Source organism: Xenopus tropicalis, chromosome 3 (genome assembly GCF_000004195.4).
Source record: "Xenopus tropicalis strain Nigerian chromosome 3, UCB_Xtro_10.0, whole genome shotgun sequence".
NCBI lineage: Eukaryota > Metazoa > Chordata > Amphibia > Anura > Pipidae > Xenopus > Xenopus tropicalis.
This window is the reverse complement of record NC_030679.2, coordinates 38,385,051-38,407,610: the sequence shown is the minus strand read 5'-3', so window position 1 is coordinate 38,407,610 and position 22,560 is coordinate 38,385,051. Positions and strand designations below refer to the sequence as shown.

Sequence of the window (22,560 nt, the reverse complement as noted above, 5' to 3'; positions counted from 1 at the left end):
AATAGAAATGAACCAGCGGAGAGGCAATTGAAACTGCCCTTGCCAAATAAAATCGGCTTTAAGGGAACCGCTGGGGCAGGTGATTTTTAGCCCAAAATGCTCACTTTCCCCAACAGTAGTGAACTGCTAAGTATATTGGCAAATACAACCCTAACATTACAGGTAAAGCAATGCCTGAAAGCTGTATTGCATCTGCCAGCCTCCATATTGGATTAGGAGAGCTTGAAGTCTTCTGCATGTGTCTAATTCCGAACAGAGCAGAAAATTAGAGTTACATTTAGACACAATAGAAATGACAAAGGCCAATGAATGGGCTTATTTATCAATTTTCGAGTTTGTAAATTTGAGTTTGTTCTTCTAAATCGCATAAACTCGCATAGCGAATGCTCACTCATTTATTAATAAAGAAACTCATTCGAATAAAAACTCAAATACCTCAAATTGAATTTATAAACTCGATAAACTTGAAAAATTGGAGTATGAGAATTTGGCTTGACTTTGACTTCTATAGAGACGCACAAGCTTTTAGATGGACAATTTTTACATTCAAGTTTTTTTTTTTTTAGGCAACTTCGACTTCCGAAAACTGAAGCAATGGTGGGAAAAGTTGCCCGCGGTAGTGAAGCTTTATCACGGGTGACTAATCTTCCTGTCTGCCGCCTCCCTTAGGGTAAAAGGCATGCAGAACTACTTAGTAGCAGCTACTTGTAACAGCTACAAAATACCAGAAAATACAATAGACAATAGTGAGAATTGCTTCTGCTAAGGGCTCTGGCACAGGAGGGAGATTAGTCACCCGCGACAAATCTCCCCGATATGACATCCTGGTGGGATGTCATATCAGGGAGACTAGTCGCCTGCAACAAGAGAGATTTGGCGCGGGCGACTAATCTCCCTTGTGTGCCAGAGCCCTAAAACACACATAGAGACAGTTATCAGTAAATGATCACCATTGTCTATTTTAGGTGCTGTTAGGGCTCTGGCACACGGGGAGATTAGTCGCCCGCGACAAAACTCCCTGTTCGCGGGCGACTAATCTCCCTGAGTTGCCTTCCCCTGCCATCCCACCGGCGAAAATGTAAGTCGCCGGTGGGATGGCACACGCGGCGGCGCGATTTCGCGCAAATCGGCGAAAAAGCCTCGCGAGGCAACTTCGGCGATATGCACGAAATCGTGCCGACGCGTGTGCCATCCCATCTGCGACTTACATTTTCGGGGGATGGCTCGGGGAGATTACTCGCCCGCGAACAGGGAGTTTTGTCGCGGGCAACTAATCTCCCCGTGTGCCAGAGCCCTTACAAGTAGCTGCTACTAGTAGCTCTGTGTGTCTTCACCCTAATTGCTGCCTGTGTCTCAGGCTTGCAGATAAGGAGTCCATTATTAAAGGGGATTAACTTCTTTTGATTCTCTTCTGCTTCTACAACTGCTCTGAAAAACCAGACAAATGACAAGTGAAATACAATTGTGTTATGTTTCACTGTCCTGCTCTGCTCAGTGCAAAAAATAACACAAATATGTTTTTATGAAAACAATAGGCATAATCCTCGCCCAACACAAGTGCCACTTACTGAGCTTATGTACAACACAGGATCACATTTTCTCTTTGACAGTAGATGTTTTGCCTTTAGAAGCCGCGCAGGCTCTTCAGTGTGAGAGCAGTAACGTGGGATTCAGTGTCAGACAAGGTCATATTGGCTGATACCCTGAATGGCTTTACAATCAGGCTGAGCTATGGGTCTGCATTAGCTGGATATGGAGGGTTACACTCAGGGCTCTGAATGGGGGAAGCAGTCTGTTCCAGAGAAAGAGAGAACTGCTAATTGGCATTTGAAAGAAAGAGAAAAATATCGTCTGTTCTTCAGGAATAGTTGGCAAGAGCCATAAAGGATTTTTTATTCTTACTCTGCCTCCAATTTACCAGGAGAGGATTGAGAAGTGTTCAGTGTAAAGGATGAAATAATGTCCTTTTTTATCCACAAACATTTCTAACTATATGTAAGAGAGTAGCACTACGGTGACGCTTAGGCCTGGGAACGTCTAACTCGGCTGTGCAGCTCTTGAAAGTTCTCTCTGTTACAATATTGTTTTTTTTCCAGTTTATGCCTTTTTTTTTTTGTATACTTTCATTTTTATTGATTTTTGACATATTTTGTAAACATAGCATATTGTTTGTTAGATACATTATCAAGCTTAAGTAATTTTTCACATTCAGTTTGTTGTTTATGCCTTTTTTAAAGCAACATCTTACCCCCTGCCACCCACCCCTGTGGCCCTAGACCCCCTAGCACTAGATGGAAAAGTGGAAGGAGGGGCCCTGGCATAGGGATAGCGGGTCATACAGAATGAGGGTTGTTGCATGGAGGCGTTCACCGGTCCGTACCAAATACGACTTGACTTTGCTTAGGACAACTCTCATTGACTTCTATAGAAACTGACAAACTTTTAGATGGTGAAATGTTTTTTGGGGGTTTTTTTGCACTTAATAAATACCCAACATTTGAGTTTTTGAACCATAACGCACATTGTGCAAGTTTAAGCTCTAAAAAACTTCAAACGTGAAAAAGAATCAAACTCAAATATTGATAAATCTCCCCCTAAATGTGCATCAGTCTCGCTCAGTCAGTGTCCCTATATAGTCCCAGCAGCCTCCAGTGAATAATAATCTAAGCAGCCATAACATGTGTATCCTGAAAGGTTTTTACGTACAATGATAAAATATGTAAGTGGCTGAGGGGGCAGCACCGCTGCTGTGGTGGGGTCGCGAGTTCCATTCCCCCTGTTGGCAAGGAATGGACTGTTCTATAACCTCCCTGTATGGCAGGATAGCTGCTCCTAAAATGGAACCCACCCCAGTGAATGTGTTTTGTGAAAGGAACCTAAAGATTGTAAACTCTACTGGGGCAGGGACTGCATTATATATCAGTATTATTTAAATAAAGGATACAAATCATAACAAGACACAGAGAAAGACAGATTTTGTATAGCTAGATATTTATTTGGAGATGTATTGTAAAAATCACAAAGCATTTGTAAACCCAGAACGATTATTCCTCCACAAAGTATCCATCATTAACAAGTAGGCACGGGTCCTGTAATAGTTCCCAACTCAACAACATTTTCCAAACACTCTCGTTAAACACATTGGACAGAAACAGTCGGAAGTGAGATTCACTAACACATGGAACCTATCAGAGTCCTAAAGGGTAACTGGCACCTTATCATTAATGCCCTATGTACAAACTGCATGCCATTAGCCAAACTATTTGCTGTGCAAGATATTGCCCTCCCACAGCACTTCAGTTGGACAATAATAGGAGGTTCATGGGTTGGATTTGGCTCAGCTATTGCAGCGTAAGTAACGACACTAAAGCTACTCCAGGACACGATCACTACGTTGTTCTAACACTGAGGCTGCAAACTGATGCAAGGCAACAAGGCTTTAGAAATAAAAGAGTAGTCTGCTTTTAAATATATTCAGAAGTAAAATGTGATATTACCTGGAATGCCCTGTTGTGGCTTTAAATAACAGCAACAGCCAAACAAGAGGTGGGGCTAAATATAAATGCATTGCTAGTATGTGGCACTCATTGGCTGTGCTACTGCCCCATATGCTGCAAAAAGTTTCCTTTCTCCATAACTTGCAGCCAGTTGTGCTGTAGAGTCAGTCAGTACAGTGTGATTCTATCAGTCAGAGAATAGCCTGTACATGGGCATTACTGGCAATGTACTGTATAGAGAGAGATACAGGCAGGCTGGCCTTTCTATACCTGAAGTGCCATATACTCTCCCCTTATTTCTAATAAACTGTATGGCCATCTCATTGCTGGGAATATAATCTCAGTGCTGGGAATATAATTGCATTGCTGGGAATATAATCTCATTGCTGGGAATATAATCTCATTGCTGGGAATATAATCTCATTGCTGGGAATATAATCTCATTGCTGGGAATATAATCTCAGTGCTGGGAATATAATCTCAGTGCTAGGTATATAATCTCAGTGCTGGGAATATAATCTCATTGCTAGGTATATAATCTCAGTGCTGGGAATATAATCTCATTGCTGGGAATATAATCTCAGTGCTGGGAATATAATCTCAGTGCTAGGTATATAATCTCAGTGCTGGGAATATAATCTCATTGCTAGGTATATAATCTCAGTGCTGGGAATATAATCTCATTGCTGGGAATATAATCTCAGTGCTGGGAATATAATCTCAGTGCTGGGAATATAATCTCAGTGCTGGGAATATAATCACATATAGGCACAACGGCCCAGTGTAGCAGCACTTACTTGCTGATCATCTTTGTCAAGGTGAAAAAGTATTTGGCAACACTAGATGATTGTACTAGACATCATAAAAGGCATCAATGAACATAAAGGCATAGAACATGTCCCACCCCCATGTGTGATATGAAGGCTTCTAAAGAACTGCTTAGTCCCAGCATCCCTCCCTGCACTATTTGATCAGGATTTTTGGGTGCCCAGTCCCAATAAGCAGAGAGTAGGGCTCACAGAATGGAAAACTCATTGCCCTGCTCATTGCAATTACAGGGAAGGCCCCCATTTTATTTGCTCCAGTAATAATGAAATAGGGCAGCCATACTGCAAACCACACCGCTATGTAGTGATTCCTCCAGCCTTAAAGGAGAAACCAAAGCTCAAAGAGCAGCTGCTTCTATATGAAAGAGTATTCTGTAGAATGCACAATCTGTACATACAACTTCAATAAAATAAGAGAATCTGGAATATTTGTAATTAATCTTCAGTGCAAGAAAAAAGGGACCCAGCACCGACCTTCCACTGGAAAGCTCAGTAGGACACGGCCCACAATAGTCACCATTCCTAAAGCTGCCCATACATCTATGCAGTCCGTTATTATGTTGCTGGCATGAACTGCATCTCACTATCAGTATGTCTGTCCAGTTTTGTATGGACTGTAAGTAGCAGCATAGCAGGCTCTAATATCTGTGACTGGGAGGTGTAATGCAGATAAGAATAGGGGGATCCCAATCTGCAGCTGGCATCCTTAGATGTATACTAGCCTGTAGGCTTTAAATATCTTCTTAAGAGCAATGAAAACTCATGAATAATTGTAAAACTGTTGTAGAATAGTCTAATCAGTAACGCTCGGGGGCCAATTTTAACGGTAACGATAAGACACTGCTTCTGCTTTTTAGATTTAACTATTAAGTATCTGTGCTTGAATAAATTGCTAAATAGTTGGATGAATCCTTTCTCCCTTTATGTAGTTTTCATTTGGGAGTAGAGAGTCGGACGGGTGACTCTATCACCCCATAGAGCAGAATAGCATTAAACTGCTAATTAACATTTGATGTAATTTACTTCGGCATCAGCTTTGTTACATGTGTCATTTAATGAGAACCCTTTCTGGCGGTCAGGAAAGTTTACATAAAAAGAAAAATAATTTGAATTGATTAATGAACTATTTTCCAATAACTTATGAGACAGTCAAGGTAAGAAATGCATGAATTTATATGAGTTTCTCCTAAACCAATGCCATGGATGAGAAAGGCTATGGCATCTCTACTGTATGTTTCTGACTTATCATAAGCTTGAGTCCATAGCTATAGGTCACAATAACAGGGGGGTTGCCACAGGAAGCTGAATTAGTGCACTAAGAATTTCAAATACAGTATATAAAACTTTACCACATAGTATGCAACATTAATCTCTATTTACAATGTTAACTCTCGCAAAATAAAAACAAAAAAAACAAAATATACAACAATTTATTAACTCAAGTACTGATCACAAGAGAGGGAATAAAATAAAAGCATTAAGAGTAGACATTAAAAACCATTCCCACATTCACGTGCAGCAGATAGAATGCTAGGACTCCGAGTGCAGATATTAATGCTCATACTTCCCAGTTACAGACTGCAGAACTTCAGGAGGGATAGCTGGTCCCTTCTACCCCATCTGTGGTGGAATCACTGGCTGATCATCCAGCGCCTAAGGGTGTATTCCACTGCTGAGCAAGGCAAAAGTTATCCGATTGGAGTCTCTCGTTGGGTCTGTACACATGGGAGTGCACATAAATGCCAAAAACAGACAAAACTAGTTGGTTCATCAAAAACTTTCCCATGGATATGTGCATATATATAATTTTATACTTGTTCCCATGGGTGTGTTTGGTCATGGTAGGATTAACTCAAAGCAGCCCTGTGGTGTATAATAGTAGTATAGTAGCAGCGAAGGAGAAGATAATAATAGAAATGAGACAGAATAAAATAAAAACAAAAACATGTCTAAAGCTTCTTAGGTCTGATGAAAAAATGAGAGAATAGGAGTTGGAGCAGCACTTATCAGATGCCATAGAAAGTCACTATTTATTGGGCCTATACACCATATATACACCAGGTCCTGTTTTAATTATTAGTCTACTAGTCAGTAGGACATGAAGCATTTTCACTAACAATGTGAGAGAAACTGGGTATATCTAACTTTCTAGGTTCCCATGATTACAGAGCCATAGGGAAGATCTCTGAATGCCTGTGTTACCATGCAGCGGAACTCACATAAATCCACCAAATGGCAATGCATGTACAAATGGCAGGGGGTAAAGGACCCAAGGTAAATAGGTAAGAACACCCCAGACTGCTTAATAACTACGCCTAGTGCATTTAAAAACACATTTTCATTTCTCACCCCCAAAAATGTTCAAGTACAATATAAATTTAAAAAGGAAAGAGAACAATGAAGAGATCACGGGCTTCCTGGCTATCCCCATTTAAATGTACCTTACACCCACATAGGCAAACCAAGGTGTCTGTTCATCAGACATGAATTCATCAGCGAGAGATTCAGAGAAAAAAAGGCCGGGGGCAACATTAATTTCTATAAAAACATTAAAAGGAGAATAAAATAATAACAACTGATATGTTCGAGATCCGGTAATGGTATTAAAATGTTGCCACGGACAATAAACGGGAAAATGTTAAAACCCTATTGTTTGGTAGCTGAAGTATGGCTTCATTAAAATCTGCACTCAGACTGTATATGATTTAATACTTGGGAAAGCCAGACGGAAATCAAGCATGCTAGGGCGAGGCCATTGCCTCCAAACACCATGGTCTGAGCAGCCTGCAATGCAATTCTCTTTAACCCCAATCTGTAAAGCTAAAAAGATAACAAAACTCAATTTAGTGGTTTTAACACAGGAAACACCGAAGACAAAAAAAAATATGGTCCCTTTAAAAAAATAATCAAATAATCAACACATCTCTGTTTAAATTTTAAAGCCACCAAAAATCATCTGAAACATGTACATAACTACTAGCTGATCGGTGCCGGTGCCAGAGCTCTACAAATCTTTGCACAAAATTGCCTTGTGCACCTCCCTGGCACCAAAGCAGTTAACATATATATCTATATATTGACTGCAATGGGTGCTGAGAAGTCTTTTACCCTGGCATAACAGAGGCAAAGTTATCAACGTCAACACTTCCAGCAGTTGCCATGGATACCATGTAAAGCTTAGCAGTGTGGGTCGGGTTTGAGGGGGGTGGGTAAAGCTATAGGAATTCCACATAGTTTTCTGGAATGAGTCCAGTCTTCCCGTTGAGTATCCCTTCTAACCAGCCTGGCTCTTGTGATGGATAAACTGCAGGAAGGAAACAAACAAGAATTAGCCATTACACTGGGAAATGCCAAATTGCTATATCAAACCTATGGCAAGTATGCTTAGGAGAAAGGCAAGTTACGATAAAGTGGAGTTCATACAAGGAAGATGAAGGCACAGCGGCACTGACCCCTGCGGCTCTCCGTACCAGGCAATGGAACAATGCAGCCTGTGGTGGCGCATATGTTTGGCACAGGCCTATCTCCAAATGCACAAAATAATCACTGGAATGTTTCCTCAGTTAGATATGCACTTAGCTTCTACACTTTGATGTTTCCGTTTGAAAACACAAAATGTATCCCTTTATCTCGTGTTTTCCATTAACAGAGAAACTTTTCAGCACCTTCCATCACATAAATCTTGCTGAAGACTATGGAATTGGTCAGTTCAATCGTGCTGAAAAGGCATATCCTGTAGGGCAGTGATCCCCAACCAGTGGCTCAGGGGCAACATGCTGCTCCCCAACCCCCCTGATGTTGCTCCCAGTGGCCTCAAAGTAATCGCCCATTTTTAAATCTCTGGCTTGGAGGCAAAGTTTGGAAGCACACAGACAGTTTTGCTCCAAGCAGAGCCTTCTGCAGGCTAGCGGTCCATGTGGGACTACCAACAGCCAATCACAGCCCTTATTTGGCACCCCCAAAGAAGTTTTTCATGCGTGAGTGGGTCACCAACACTTTCTACATCTGAGTGTGGCTGATGACTAAAAAAGGTTGGAGATCCCTGCTCCAGCGTCTTTAGAATAGAATTATGGCAACTCTCCCTAAAGGTTTCCAACCTTAGCTTGCTTCCTTCTCTCCATGTTTGGGCTCTCAAGTCCTTCCAAAACCTTAAACTGACACGTTAACTGGTTCCTGAAGTGGTTTTAAGCAACCTAAAAGTATAAGCTTCACTGGGGCAGGGACTGATGTGAAACATGTATAATCTCTGTCCTGTGTCACTATATAAATAAAGGATTTTAATATATAATGTACCCTAGAGACAAATCTAATGGGCATTTGTAGATCCTGCTAACCATGAAGGCAGTGAAAATGATATATACTTAATGGCAATGTCACGTGAATAGAAGGGAATCTGGACCAATGAAATGCTGCATAGCAAAGCCCTAGAGATGGACAATTGTGATGCCCCTGGGCTGAAACAGCAGTCCTGCACTTGCCTGAACTCTCTCACATATAAATGCACTGCTGTGGGTAATCAGATTTGGGCTTGTTTTGCTGTCTAGGAAACCCAGACAGATGGTTACTAATTCTATTGACTGTATATAAAAATGCTAATTTGTTTAGATGAAGCAAAAGAAATACACTGGCAGTAAAGGCTGAAATCTGATTTTGATTGATACTGACAGTCTCTAAAGCACTTATCCTTTAATTCAACACTACATTTCCAGAGTGGATTTCACATCTCTCATTGATGGAGAAGACAAGGAATAAGGGAAAAACCACAAGAAACAAATGCTAAATTCATTCATTCAATTCATTTTTTCCTCCATTCAGACCAGAACATTGAATTCTAACAGGATAAAATGATGAGGTTCTGCTTATTTAAAGTGCTCCAAACTGAAGTAAGCCATGTTTCCAAATGATAGATATCACTATACTACTACATAGGGGGGGCAGATGTTATCAAAGATTAATGTTTATTGCAACAGCATGATGAGTTGTGTCCATTCATCCATGCCCACGGGCACGTGCATACTGCACAAGGGTTCTGTATCTACTTATGGGGCATTTTACTGGGCTTTTTGAATAAACACAAGATCAGCAAGATCCATTATGATCTGACAAAATGGATTAATCTGACCTTAACTCTAGACTCTTCTGTTTGTTCAGGAAAAATATACCTTTTTCTTGACTAAGGTTTGCATTCAAAAATATTCACTAATACCTATTGGCACAGGTAGCCCTATATACCTGGGTATCATAGAATTGGTTGGTCTGATAAGGAAATACAAACCAGTCATATGCTTATTGCTTATTATGGTACTCCCTTATTAGCCAAAATTCAGATTATTTTATGATGAATATCTGTCTAGTCCCTCCGCACTGTATACAGCTCGAGGGAGAGGGAGCAAACGTACACACACGTCTATATGGAGCGAGGATTGGCAAAGCAGCCGAGAGTTGGAAGGGAAACATAAAAACTGATCTAATATCGGCTGTACAGCTTTACATTGCTACAAATAGAATTACACAAGCACAGGAAATTAGACATGAACGCAAGCGCTGTGACCCTTTCCTCCCTCCAATTATCTCTTTAATGCACAGGGCAATAGCACAGGCAGCAACAACAACTGTTTTATTTGGAAAACTGAAAAACCATAAATTTTAGGGCAATATCCGTTTCAAAGGATCTAACCTTGATTCTGATCAGAATCAGCAGTCCCGGGATCTACTGGCTATAACCAGTTGTGTATGTTGTGTGGTTGGTCGGTCTCTGTCAGTCCATATTCCATTAATAAAGCTTTTGAGTTTTCATTTTTGTTAAAAATCCAGCTTATAGTAGTTGGGTTTTGTGAGACACCCAGAAGCTGCCATGGACACACCTAACAGAAGACCACCACATGGTAGGAGAAACTGTGGACTCTGCTCTCTACCCAATGCACTAGAATATCCTTTCCAAGAAATACTCTGTACATTTTAGGAATAAGGGATTAGAAAGCCAACATAAAAGAGGATATGGTTCATAAATCAAACTATTATTTCTTGGTGATACAGATGTTTGGCTTGCAGCTTCCTTCTTGCTTATCCAGATGAAAAGCATTAACTACTGCTAACCCTACCAGTCTTGTCCAACCAAGCAACTTATGAAATTTTCATGATGCCCCATGGCACCTATATACATGTATAGGACCCATTATCCAGAATGCTCAGGACCAAGGGTATTCTGGATAAGGGGTCTTTCCGTAATTTGGATCTCCACACCTTTACTCTACTAAAAAATCAATTAAACATTAATTAAACTCAATAGGATAGTTTTGCATCCAATAAAGATTATTTATATCTTAGTTGTGATCAATTACAAGGTACTGTTTTATTACTACAGAGAAAAAGGAAATCAGTTTTAAAATTCTGAATTATTTGATTAAAATGGAGTCTATGGGAGACAGGCTTTCCGTAATTCAGAGCTTTCTGGATAACGGGTTTCCGGATAAGGGATCCCATACCTGTATCTGTGTAAGGACTACAGACCTTTTCTATACTGTTCCAGAGTGTCACAGTAATTGTTGTGCATTGATGGCTGAGGTTTTAAGCGTTAGCCTTGCCCAAACTGCCATCATTTCAAGTTTGCTGGCTACAAACTTTCTACAGTTTATTCCTTTTAAAATAAGTCAGCAGGGACATGGCTGAAGGCCCAGTAGGCATGGCATTGGTTTTGTAACTAGTCAAATAAGGCTGGAAATCAATACATTTCTAGGTGCGATATCCAGGGGGTGCTATTTTATTTAATGGGACAACCCCCAAACCTTTTAACTTTTCTTTACCATCTTTGAGAAATGTCTCACTGGCTGTGAGTGAATGGAAAGGGTAGGATAGATCTGTCCTTCCATATTTAGTGATATACAGTATTATTAACTCTGCTATTATTATTATTAACTATCTCCTTTCTGATTGCTGTAGCTAGTAATGCAAAGTGCTGCAGTATGAAAAATAACATGCCTTTATGGTGTCCTTTAGACTGTATTTATAGTATGGTGTTAGTTTATGTATTCTATGCTAGGGCAGCAATCTATCTGTTTGCAGATAAAATGTTTATACAGTGAATTTTAACATAAGTCAAATGTGCAATGTAGAAGGTGCATGCGTTGCCTTTATGTTGCCCCCTGCAGTAATAACGAGGAAGGGCTACTTTCCCTAACTTATTTTTGCCTTGAAAAACATTGTGAGACAGAGCTTATTATACCCAAGTGATAACTAAATAAAATGTATAGTACACATTACAAGAAGTCATATTAACTGGGCTCAAGGGGACATACACCCCACCCATATAGTGCAATGTCTTAGTAGGTTTTACACATAAAATAGGGGTCCTACTGTATGGCACTGCCCTGCCCAGCTGGCACGCAAGAGAAATTTGATGTATCATTAACTTAAGCCGTTCTGTCACAGACCAGCAGAGAGTGTTTCTATAACACATAACACATTTGTGGTATCAGAAGTATAAAACATAAAGTTAGATATTTGGTACACGTCTCCTTTAAGCACATCTGGAAGCGCCGGAAGAATAATGCCTTACTGATGGGAAGAGCATCCTCGCTGGGAAGCACTGACTCACCATTGTCGAACACGGTGCCGGCAGAAAAAGAAAGTTCTGAGTCATGTTCTGCTTTGCACGCATACAGGGCCTTGGCTTTCCTTGGAACGCTGTCAGACAGAAAGGAGGCACAAATGCATTTAGATAACATGTCAGCCACAGTAAATCATTTTAAGCACTGAACAGAGAACTAAAGTAAAACATGAGATTCCTTGGTAGGAGAGCAGCTATACAGTCCTCTCTGTCTCCCTTGCAATAGTTCTATATAAATACAAGCAGATCGGCTAACCACCCTTCTAATGCAGAATTTCTGCAGAAAAGCCAGCCAAGATATTACAGATAACTACGTTATCTTTATCGTTTATTGTATCTGTGAGACGCTAAAGGTGTTGCTATGGGGGTTTGCCATGTGCTGACTGGGGGATTTTATTTTTTAACCACATCAATGTTTCTGCCAAAGGATATGCACTGTAATAAAAACAAATTACCAGTTTAGCACATGTGGGTGTGGATATACTTTATGCATGTTTATTATTATTATTATTATTATTATAGGAGTGCCTCCATGTGTCAAAGTTTGTTTTGACTGTTCAATTATAGCATCCTGTTTGAGTGACATTATCCCCCATATGTAATAAAAGGCACTAACCGGCGTCACTTTGCTTTCCCCAATATTATGGCACCTGGAGTATAACTGCTGAGACATACTGACCATGTATAATTCCACATCCGCACAGACAACCTTTCTGTCTACTTTTCTTTTATTCAATGAAAGCTCTTACTCTAAAACAGAAGTCACAGAAGCTGCAACCTCTGTAAGTTGGGTTGGGTGCCAGTAGTAATTGTTCTGCAATAAATCATAGAGGAATTCTACAACATGCCTAGCTTTGTCACTGTTTAGGTGTTGTCATGGAGGCATTTATATCTAACAAAAACTATTAAAATTGATACACGCAGACACCAAATATTTAGTAAAATACATTTTATGACAAACATATCCATTGATGAGATAAAAATGTATACAGCGAGGAGATGAGGTTGAGGTAATGTGGACTTTGTGATCACTCAGTGCTGCCCTTGGACTATAGCTATCTCATAGGAGGTAACTGGCAGGCAGTCCCTCTGCCCTTTGTCCCTGGAAGGCTCACAGGTATTGACAGAACTGCAAATTACTGTGTTGACTCTATTCTGCATTTAACACAATGCAATACACTACCTGATGTGCATAAGTGGCAAGGCAGTATCACTGGAACAATATGCCATAGAGTTGCATTATCATCTTGTATGACCCAAACTTTTAACTATAAAGTGCAATGATAAACAGGGGATTTAATAGCTGCAGTGATCAACAGTCACATTTACCCATTCATTTCCCATTGTCAGACAAAAATATAAACATTATAAGACATGAAAACAATACTTGGAAGAAATCCCATGCTGCAAAGTTCTCAGAAAATGAGTAAGAAGAATCAAATAATATTCATTCCGCTCAGAGATGGTTTTATTTTGTCCTGAATTTCACATACGACCAAATCACAAAGGGCTCATGGACACTATATGGTCAATGCAATGTTGAATCCAGGGATCTAACTGCTTTTGGTTTTCCAATAAAATATTAGTGTAATGAATACTTGGGTGGGCATCTAGTTCTCTCTATAAATTTTGATTTTGGCAAATATCATTTATTAGTGGCAAAGGCTAAGGTGCATTCATAACTACAAGATCATTTTATCGCATACAGACGTTTTTACAAACACATCTGAGGAAGTTGCCAAATGCTTTTTCTTAGAAAAGCCATCATTGTAGCATAAGGAAATCTGCTGACAAGCTGATACACAACACGTCGGCAGGGCTGTGCGTATCGGTTCCCTGCTATAAAGCAGCGTATGCTATTTTCATAGCCAATAAAGATGTTCAAGGTTGTTGGCTAAAGACCAATACAAAACAGAAGAGCTTCGCATATTATTTTGTAAAGAGGGGCATTTTGTCACGAGAGAAATGTCACTATGACAAGGTAAATGCAATTTCCTACGAGGGCAGGCTGCACTGTATCCTGGGATCACTTTCACAATAAAGGACTTTGCCATTGGAGGACAATGAAAAGGAAAATGCAGCAGCATGGGGGACTTTTGGCTGAAGTGCAGAATGTAACATGCAATCACAAAAATGTTCTTTTTATATTTAGTATCGCCAATCATAAAAATACAATGTGAAGAATGTAATCCCTTTGGTGCCAGCTGGCATTGCCTAGCAGTGAAATTATTATTAGCTGGGCTTAATAAAGTTGCAGTATATTCTGACTTCACAACAGCATGACATGTAACTAAGAGTGAAACACAACATGCTGAAGGGCCACGGGCCACAAGGAAATGCTAATGTGAACTAAGTCTGGTCTTCAGGAAGATTTTATCATATTTATAGAAAAACATTACATAGTTCCATGTCCGCCAAGTTTAACCTTTTTGATCTGAAGCCTCTCCAGTTTGCCTCCTGGATCAACTTTGTTCTAAGACCTAATTTTGGTAGTCCTATATTCTCTCCCTTGCTAAACAGACATCAAACTCTTTCTTAAAGCTATCTAATATATCAGCCAGTGTACCAGCCTTGGGGAGAGAATCCCACAACTTCACAGCTATTACTGAAAAAAACCCTTTTAAGATGGAGCCTCCTTTTTCCTAATTTAAATGGATGCCCTTGTGTCTGCTGGAAGGACCTACTGGTAAAAAAAAGCATTAGGCAGATTATTATATGGTCCCTGTCTTGTCCCTGATTAAATCTGTTCAGGCACCTTGCACTGGCTTTGCAGGAGACTCTGAAGCATGTGGATAAGACAGTGAACCAGATGACAAGCACACACAGGAACTGGTCTTGTAGAGAATAACTTTTACTAAAGGTTAACACAGCAACATATAATAGCACACTGCAAAATGGTGGCTCTTAGACTTCTACACACACAGTACAGGAACAGGAAGAAGAGAACATGTGACCAGCTGCTGTCCCAAGCTTAAGGTGACAGCGCAATATATTACATCCCCCGTTTTTAACAAAGTCTCCCCCCGAGCATACAATCTACTTCTTTATTATAAAATGATTATCATAATAGACTTTGCTAGGGATATCTAACTGAGAACATAGTCCTGTAACTTGGCAGGCTTTATTACAGTTCGTCCAAAGCGAGTGCTTCTTTGTTCTCCTGTTGGCTGGTGAGCTGCTGGGGTTGGTTCATCAACTCTAGGATCAACAGGTACAGCTCGTTGTTCTGGAGATTCCACTGGATATACTCCAGATTCATTGTTCATATCTGCTGGTAGATGTACCTCATCTTCAGCTGTTGGAATAACCGTGTCACGTCTCAAATGACGTCTGTTTCTGCGGAATCGAGCTCCACCTGGAGTCATTACCATATATGACCTTGGTTCCGCTGTAGGTTTCACAATGACTGCAGGTTTCCATCCTTGGGAGGTCTGTATCCTCACTCTCTCTCCCTTTCGAAAGATTGGCAAATCTTTAGCGCCTCTGTTATAGTATTGTCTTTGAGAGTTTTGTAGCTTCAGCAGCATTTTGTGAGCTTTCTCAGGGACTTTTGGTTTAAGGATTTCAGTTGTTTCAGGTAAAGTACTTCTCAACACTCTTCCCATCAGTAGTTGCGCAGGAGTGACATTGGTACCTGAGATAGGAGTATTCCTTAAATGTAGTAGTGCTAAGTGTGGATCAGCTCCAGTGCTGAACGATTTCTTAAAAAGCAACTTCACCGTTTGTATCATCCTCTCAGCTTGACCGTTAGACTGAGGATATCCAGGACTAGAGTGAGTTAGTTGAATTCCCCACTGGGATGCAAAACTATGTATCTCTCTGCTGGAGAAAGGCATGTTGTCTGAAACCATCTCCTTTGGAATGCCATGTCTGGCAAACACGGATTTCAGTTTTGCAATTATGGAGTGTGACATTTTATCCGGAAGTTTTAGGATTTCTGGATATTTCGAAAAATAGTCCACAATCAACAAAAATGCATGACCTCTAAAGTCAAAAATGTCAGCCGCGAGCTTTAGCCATGGAAGGTCTGGTATATCATGTGATAATAATGTCTCTTTGTGGTTGGCTGGTCTTTCTTCTTGACAGACTGCGCAGTTCTCCACCATCTGTTCTATGTCTTTGGACATACCTGGCCAGCACATGATCAGTCTAGCTCTTGCTTTGGAGCGTTGTATGCCCTGGTGTGCGCTATGTAGTCGCCTTAGCATTTCAGCTCGAGAACCTTTTGGTATCACAACTCTGTCACTTGACATTAGAAGATCATCAACTATTGAAAATGTGTGACGAATTGGCCAGTATTGGTGTAAGATGGATGGCACTTGTTTCTTTCGCTGTGGCCAACCTTGCATATGCATGTCTTTAACTGCTTGCAGGATATCATCTTTTTGTGTCTCCACTTTTAGCATTTGTAGCAGTTCGGGGCTTAATGCTTCTGTAGACTGCATTGCATAGACAACTTTCTCATCAAAAAGTTCCTCTCCATTGTCTGTACTTTTGATATCAACTGCTCTGGATAGTGTGTCAGCAATAGCCATCAATTTTCCTGGGGTGTATGATACAGATATGTCATATTTTTGCAACTGCAGTAACATTCTCTGTAGTCGTGCAGGAGCTTGTCCTATAGGCCTGGAGAGAATGGCTTGCAGAGGCTTATGATCTGATTGTACTTTTACATTGGCCCCATAGATGTACTGATGAAATTTCTTTGTTGCAAACACAATTGCTAGCAGTTCTTTTTCAATTTGTGCATAATTTTGTTCTGCACGTGATAGTGCTCTGGAAACATAAACAATGGGTTTTCTTTCTTGCATGAGGCATGCTCCAAGTCCATCTTTTGATGCATCAGCTTGTATTTCCAGTTGTTTGGCTGGATCAAAGTAACTGAGAACTGGGGCTTGTGTCAGGCTGCTCTTTAGCAAATTTAGGGCTTTGTCCTGCTCTGGGCCCCATTGCCACAAAATGTCTTTTTTGAGGAGCATTCTCAAAGGTGCAGTCAGGGAAGCTTCTTTAGGAATATATTGTGCTAGATACCTGGTCATGCCAAGAAATCTCATTAGACCTTTCTTATCTTGCGGTGGAGGCATATTTAGTATTGCTGAGATTTTGCTATCGTCAGGTTTGACACCATCTGAAGAAATGATGTGGCCCATGTATTTAACTTCTTTCACCAAGTATTGGATTTTATCCTTGTTAAACTTGACATTAAGCTTTCGGGCTCTCTCCATAACTTTGTTCAGAATGTCATCATGTTCCTGCTTAGTGGAAGCAGCTATAATCATATCATCTGCTATTATGTGGGTGCCTTCAATGTCTCCAAAAGCTTCTGAATTTTTCTGCTGAAACACCTCACTCGCAGACTTTATTCCAAATGGTAGCCGATTGAATTTATAGCGCCCCCACGGTGTGTTAAAGGTACATAACAATGATGATTTTTCATCTAGAACGACTTGCCAGTAACCGTCCTTCTCATCCAGGATGGTAAAGAATTTCTTTCCATTTAGTTTGGATCTCACATCCTCAGGTGTAGGAATTGAGTAGTGCTGTCTTTTTATAGCTTTGTTAAGATCTCTGGGATCCAGACAGACTCTGAGGTTTCCATTTTTCTTTTCTGTTATTACTAGACTATTAACCCAGGGTGTAGGTACAGTCACAAGGCTCACAACTCCTGTCTCTTTAAGTTCTGTAAGTGTTTGCTTGAATTTGTCCATGATGGCATAGGGAATTTTCCTACAACCATGTATGACAGGTGGCACTGTAGGGTCTACATATATGTGATGTTTTCCAGGAAAACAACCGAGTCCTTTGAAAACTTCAGGGTGTTTTGTTATTAAGTCTTTTTTAGTTGCAGGTGATGATACGTTCACTGTATCTATTCTCTGAATGAGTTGTAGATCTACACATGCTTTCCTTCCCAAAATAGGTGTTGTATTTTCATTTGTGATGAAAAACTGGAGTTTTGCTTGCTGGCCTTTTGCCATAACTGCCAAAGTTGTACAGCCTCTAGGAATCAGCTTTGTACCCCCATATGAAACTAACACAGTGGTAGTTGGTTCAATTTTCACAGGAGTGGACATGGTATTAACCGTTGCAATTGGTAATACATTAGCTTCTGCTCCAGTGTCTAGCTTAAATTTAACTGTATTTTCTCCAATGGTTATATCTGTGTACCAGGCATCATCCAATTTCTGGGCCTGTGTACATAAATCTGCTGCCTGCAGGACACCAATAAACAGAGAGTCTATTTCCTTTGGCTTCTCCTTATTCATTTTCCAAAGAGGATTTTTTGTTCTGCAGCATTTAGCAAAATGATTCTTTCCATTACATTTATGACATGTTGCCCCATAAGCTGAACACTGTTTTGGTTTGTGCCTCTGCCCACACTGCTTACAGCTATAAACCTGTGTATCAGGTGATTTTTGCATGCTTTGCTTTATGTGTCCTGACTTTCTGTCCTGGGCATATTCTTTGCTTGCTTTTCTCTGTGACAGTGCTTGCATTTGCCTCTCTGCTGCACTTGCACCCATAGCTTCAACTTGGGCTTTTGTTGTCTCTTTAATTCTGCAGATTGACACTGCTTTTTCTAATGTCAAATCAGGATCAGCTAACAGCTTCTCTTTTAGTGCAGGGTTAGTAATGCTAAACACAATTTTATCTCTGAGCATGAGATCTTCTGTGTCTTTAAATTCACAATCTTTTGCTTTTAATTTCAGCTCTGTCTGAAACTTGTCTATACCCCCAGTGTCTGGCATGGGATGTGTCCAGAACTGATATCTCTCAAACACACTGTTTTTTCTAGGATTGCAGTGCTTTCTGAATTGTGCCAGCAGTTCATTCATAGTTGGTGCTTCAGGAGTCTCATATACCACATTCATAGTATTATACAGCTCCAAGCCTTCCTCCCCTATGGTGTGTAACAGAATGGCTATTTTCTGTGCCTCTGGATATTTGCAGGCACCAGTTGCAGTCAGATACAGCTGCAATTTCTGTTCCCATCTCCTCCAGTTTTCACTGAGGTTGCCAGAAAATATTAAAGCATTTGGAGGTTTAAACTGCTCCATTTTAGGCAGGCACACAGTCTTTTATCTGTATAAATGTCCTTTAGCAAACAGTGTATTCTTCTTTAACTACTTACAGTTCTGTGGGGATTTGCTTGCAGATTTCTGGTTACACTCCAACTTCTGACACCATGTCTTGTCCCTGATTAAATCTGTTCAGGCACCTTGCACTGGCTTTGCAGGAGACTCTGAAGCATGTGGATAAGACAGTGAACCAGATGACAAGCACACACAGGAACTGGTCTTGTAGAGAATAACTTTTACTAAAGGTTAACACAGCAACATATAATAGCACACTGCAAAATGGTGGCTCTTAGACTTCTACACACACAGTACAGGAACAGGAAGAAGAGAACATGTGACCAGCTGCTGTCCCAAGCTTAAGGTGACAGCGCAATATATTACAGTCCCCTTATACGTGTATATTTCTAGATAGTTATCATATCCTCCCCAAGCGCCAGCGTAAACAACCCCAACCTGGCCAGTCTTTCTTCATAAAGACATTCCATAACCTTTACAAGCTCAGTTGCCCTTCTCTAAATCAGTAATATCCCATTTGAGCACTGGAGACTAAAACTGCACTTAATATTCATAACCAGCCCTACCAGTGCTTTGTAAATAGGAGAATGACCCTCTTCATGAATCTATATAGCTTTATAATACAGCTCAAAACCTTTCTGGCCCTTCCTGCTCCTTACTGGCATTGGCTCTCTGCTGGCATAAAAACACTTGTGGATAAAAACCTATCTGTAACACAGAACAGTTTTGCCTTTTTGCTCTAAAATCTGCTGACATGCACACTGACAGCAGGACTGTTCTACCTCTAATGGCAAATGAATAAAACATAATTCAAAACAGATTCTGGAGCATCATGCTGGCTGGTGGAGCTTAAGTGGAGAGTCATACCATGTTCGCCATGGCAGAGCACAAGCACAGCAAAATAGCTGGTCAGAGCAGTCACTAGCAGCAAACCTTCAACATATATCCACCAGTAATACTACAAATACCGTATTTTCCGCACTATAAGGCGTACCGGATTAAAATGCGCAGTCTCAATTACGGGGTCTATTTCTGTACTTAATACATATATAAGGCACACCGGATTATAAGGTGCATGCTAAAACATACGGTCTACAAAAAAAAAAAATAAGTAACGGAAGCAAAACAGTGAGTTTAGTTGAACTTTATTTAACAAAAAAAAAGTACCGGTAATGGAAGCAATACACTCACATTATTTGTTAATCAATCTTCTCCCACGAATCCATCAAAGTCCTCATCTTCTGTGTCTGAATTGAACAGCTGGGCAATTTCGCCATCAAACATGCCGGGTTCCCTCTCATTGTCAGAGTCTGTCTCGTTGCCAGTCTCGTTGGCAGGTGGCTGTTCAGCAATGATGCTGGTTTTTGCGAAAGCTCGGACAACAGTTAAAGCAGATACCTTAGCCCAGGCATCCACAATCCATTCACATATGGTGGTGTAACTTGCCCGGCGTTGCTTTCCAGTATTAGTAAAGGTGTGTTCGCCGTCTGTCATCCATTGCTCCCATGCCGCTCACACCTTCACTTTGAACGCCCTGTTTACACCAACGTCCAGAGGTTGGAGTTCTTTTGTTAATCCTCCCGGAATGATGGCAAGCTCCGAATTAATTTGCTTCACTTGTTTTTTCACAGTAGCGGTGAGATGGGTGCGCATGGAGTCGCAGATCAACAGGGACGGTGAAGTGTGGAAAAAACATATATTTTTGTCGGTAATCTTGTTACTGCATTAGGTGCGGAAGATGGCCAGCTTTTCTTTGTAATCCGCTGGCAGTTGCTGCGCCACTGTAGTTCTTGCGCGGATGGAGAGATGACGCCTTTTCATAAAACAAAAGCACCAAGACGGGCCTCCTTAAAAGTGTTCGATCTCCATGTCTTGTGCTATCGTTGTTGCCTTCAGTCGAATGGTGACTGTAGAGACGCTTCTCCCGGCTGTTCTTTGTTCATTAACCCACTGTTCAAGTTGGTCTTCTAACTGTGGCCACCTCACTTTGTTCCCACGGAAACTCTGTTTCGTCTTCTTAACTTGGCGCAGTTCATTTTCTTGCTTCCTCCACTTCCGAACCATAGATTAATTGATGTTGAATTCTTTCGCAGCTGCTCTTTTCCCATTTACAACTGCGTAACTGGCAGCCTGTAGTTTGAATTGTGTCTCGTAAGCATGCCTCTTCTTTGGTGCCATTTTTGGGGGGTCCTTAGACAAACAAATGTTGTTTTGTAGTATACTGGTAGTATACCTACCGGAGGCGTGACAGAGGTAAGCGTACGTACTGTACGTATTACGTAATGTTCTCTGATTGGTTTATCGCTGCCAACGTATGTAGTGTATGTAAAATGGTCCGACAGTCAGTCAAGCGGAGCGCTTACCAAAGTCGCACAACAACATTTTTACAGATTTTGAAACTCAGTGCACACAAAATTTAAGGCTCTTGGGTGCGCGTTATAGTGCGGTAGTACTAATAAAAGGATTTTGAAATGCTTGAAAAAGAACAATGTAAACAATATAATCATTTTTTTAGAAGTAGCCCTACTCCTTGAACAGGAGCATGATGTAAGACATGGTTCCTGTATATCTAGCCATACCTTTTTTTATCTTCACTGTGTAGTATCTATTTTCATTTGAAGTTGAATCAGTTAAAAAGAGTAAAATGATTCTAAAATTCTAATATAACACATATGATGTTGGTGGAAGAAGTGCATTATCTGTAGGTAGCAGTTTATTATCAGAAGAAGAGCACAGAACCAAAGTGCTGGAAGGGGTGACACAGAGGGAAATGACTAAGCTACAGAGCAATAAATCAAAACAGAATGGTAAAAAAAAACCAAAATGAATTTATCAGTAAATATTGTTGAGCAGGAGAGCAGTATGTTTTGTGTTGAGTCAAGATTTCAGTTAGACACTGGCTTTGGTGGGTTGCGTTATGCAGCCGCTTTTATGTAACAGATTGCAGTATATACAGCTTCTTCCTATTCAGTTATGACTGGAAATCACCAAACCTCAAAGGTTCCGAGCTGTGCTATTTCCACTAGAATGCTGTATGCAGAAATATAAAACAGCCACAATAAGTGCAGATGGGTTACAATCTGTTGGGAGAAGTGTTTAGCAATAGTTGCCACTGAAACACATAACACATTAACACTAACTAGAACAGCCAGCCATTATGAGAATCCTAGTAAGGTTTTGCATGTACCACTGTCAAGACAAATATGTTGTAAAACACTGAGATCTGACCTAATGCCTTTCATTCTAGAAATGTAAATTACAGGGTAAAGACCTGCTACTTGAATAAGTGATGTTCATTTCAGCTAGTTTATCTTTTATATTTATATGTATTACATCTAGCACAGGTCAAGGTTTAATATTCAATATTTAATACTGGTAAAACAGTTATTGGAAGCATTTTATGGCAGCTATACACAGCCAGATTCGCTTCTTTGGCTGAAATATTATAATATTATTTAAAACTGAAATCTGAAATGATTTATCTATCATCTATCTATCCCAAAAAGATCCAGCACAAATGTATTTGATAAAAGTGA

The 22,560-nt window shown here is 40.4% G+C and overlaps 1 protein-coding gene across 3 annotated transcripts in view; it reads right to left on the bottom strand.

Annotated features, from left to right (window-relative positions):
• Positions 1-5,738: 5,738 nt before the first annotated feature.
• Positions 5,739-22,560, bottom strand: part of arhgap26 (Rho GTPase activating protein 26) — a 278,476-nt gene continuing 261,654 nt past the window's right edge. For all 3 annotated transcript variants that reach the window (XM_012958569.2, NM_001126773.2, XM_031897634.1), the window contains 2 exon segments: positions 11,919-12,007; positions 5,739-7,628 (listed from right to left, as the gene is read on the bottom strand). In XM_012958569.2, the coding sequence (XP_012814023.2) occupies positions 7,540-7,628; positions 11,919-12,007 (178 nt within the window). In that variant the 3' untranslated portion in view covers positions 5,739-7,539.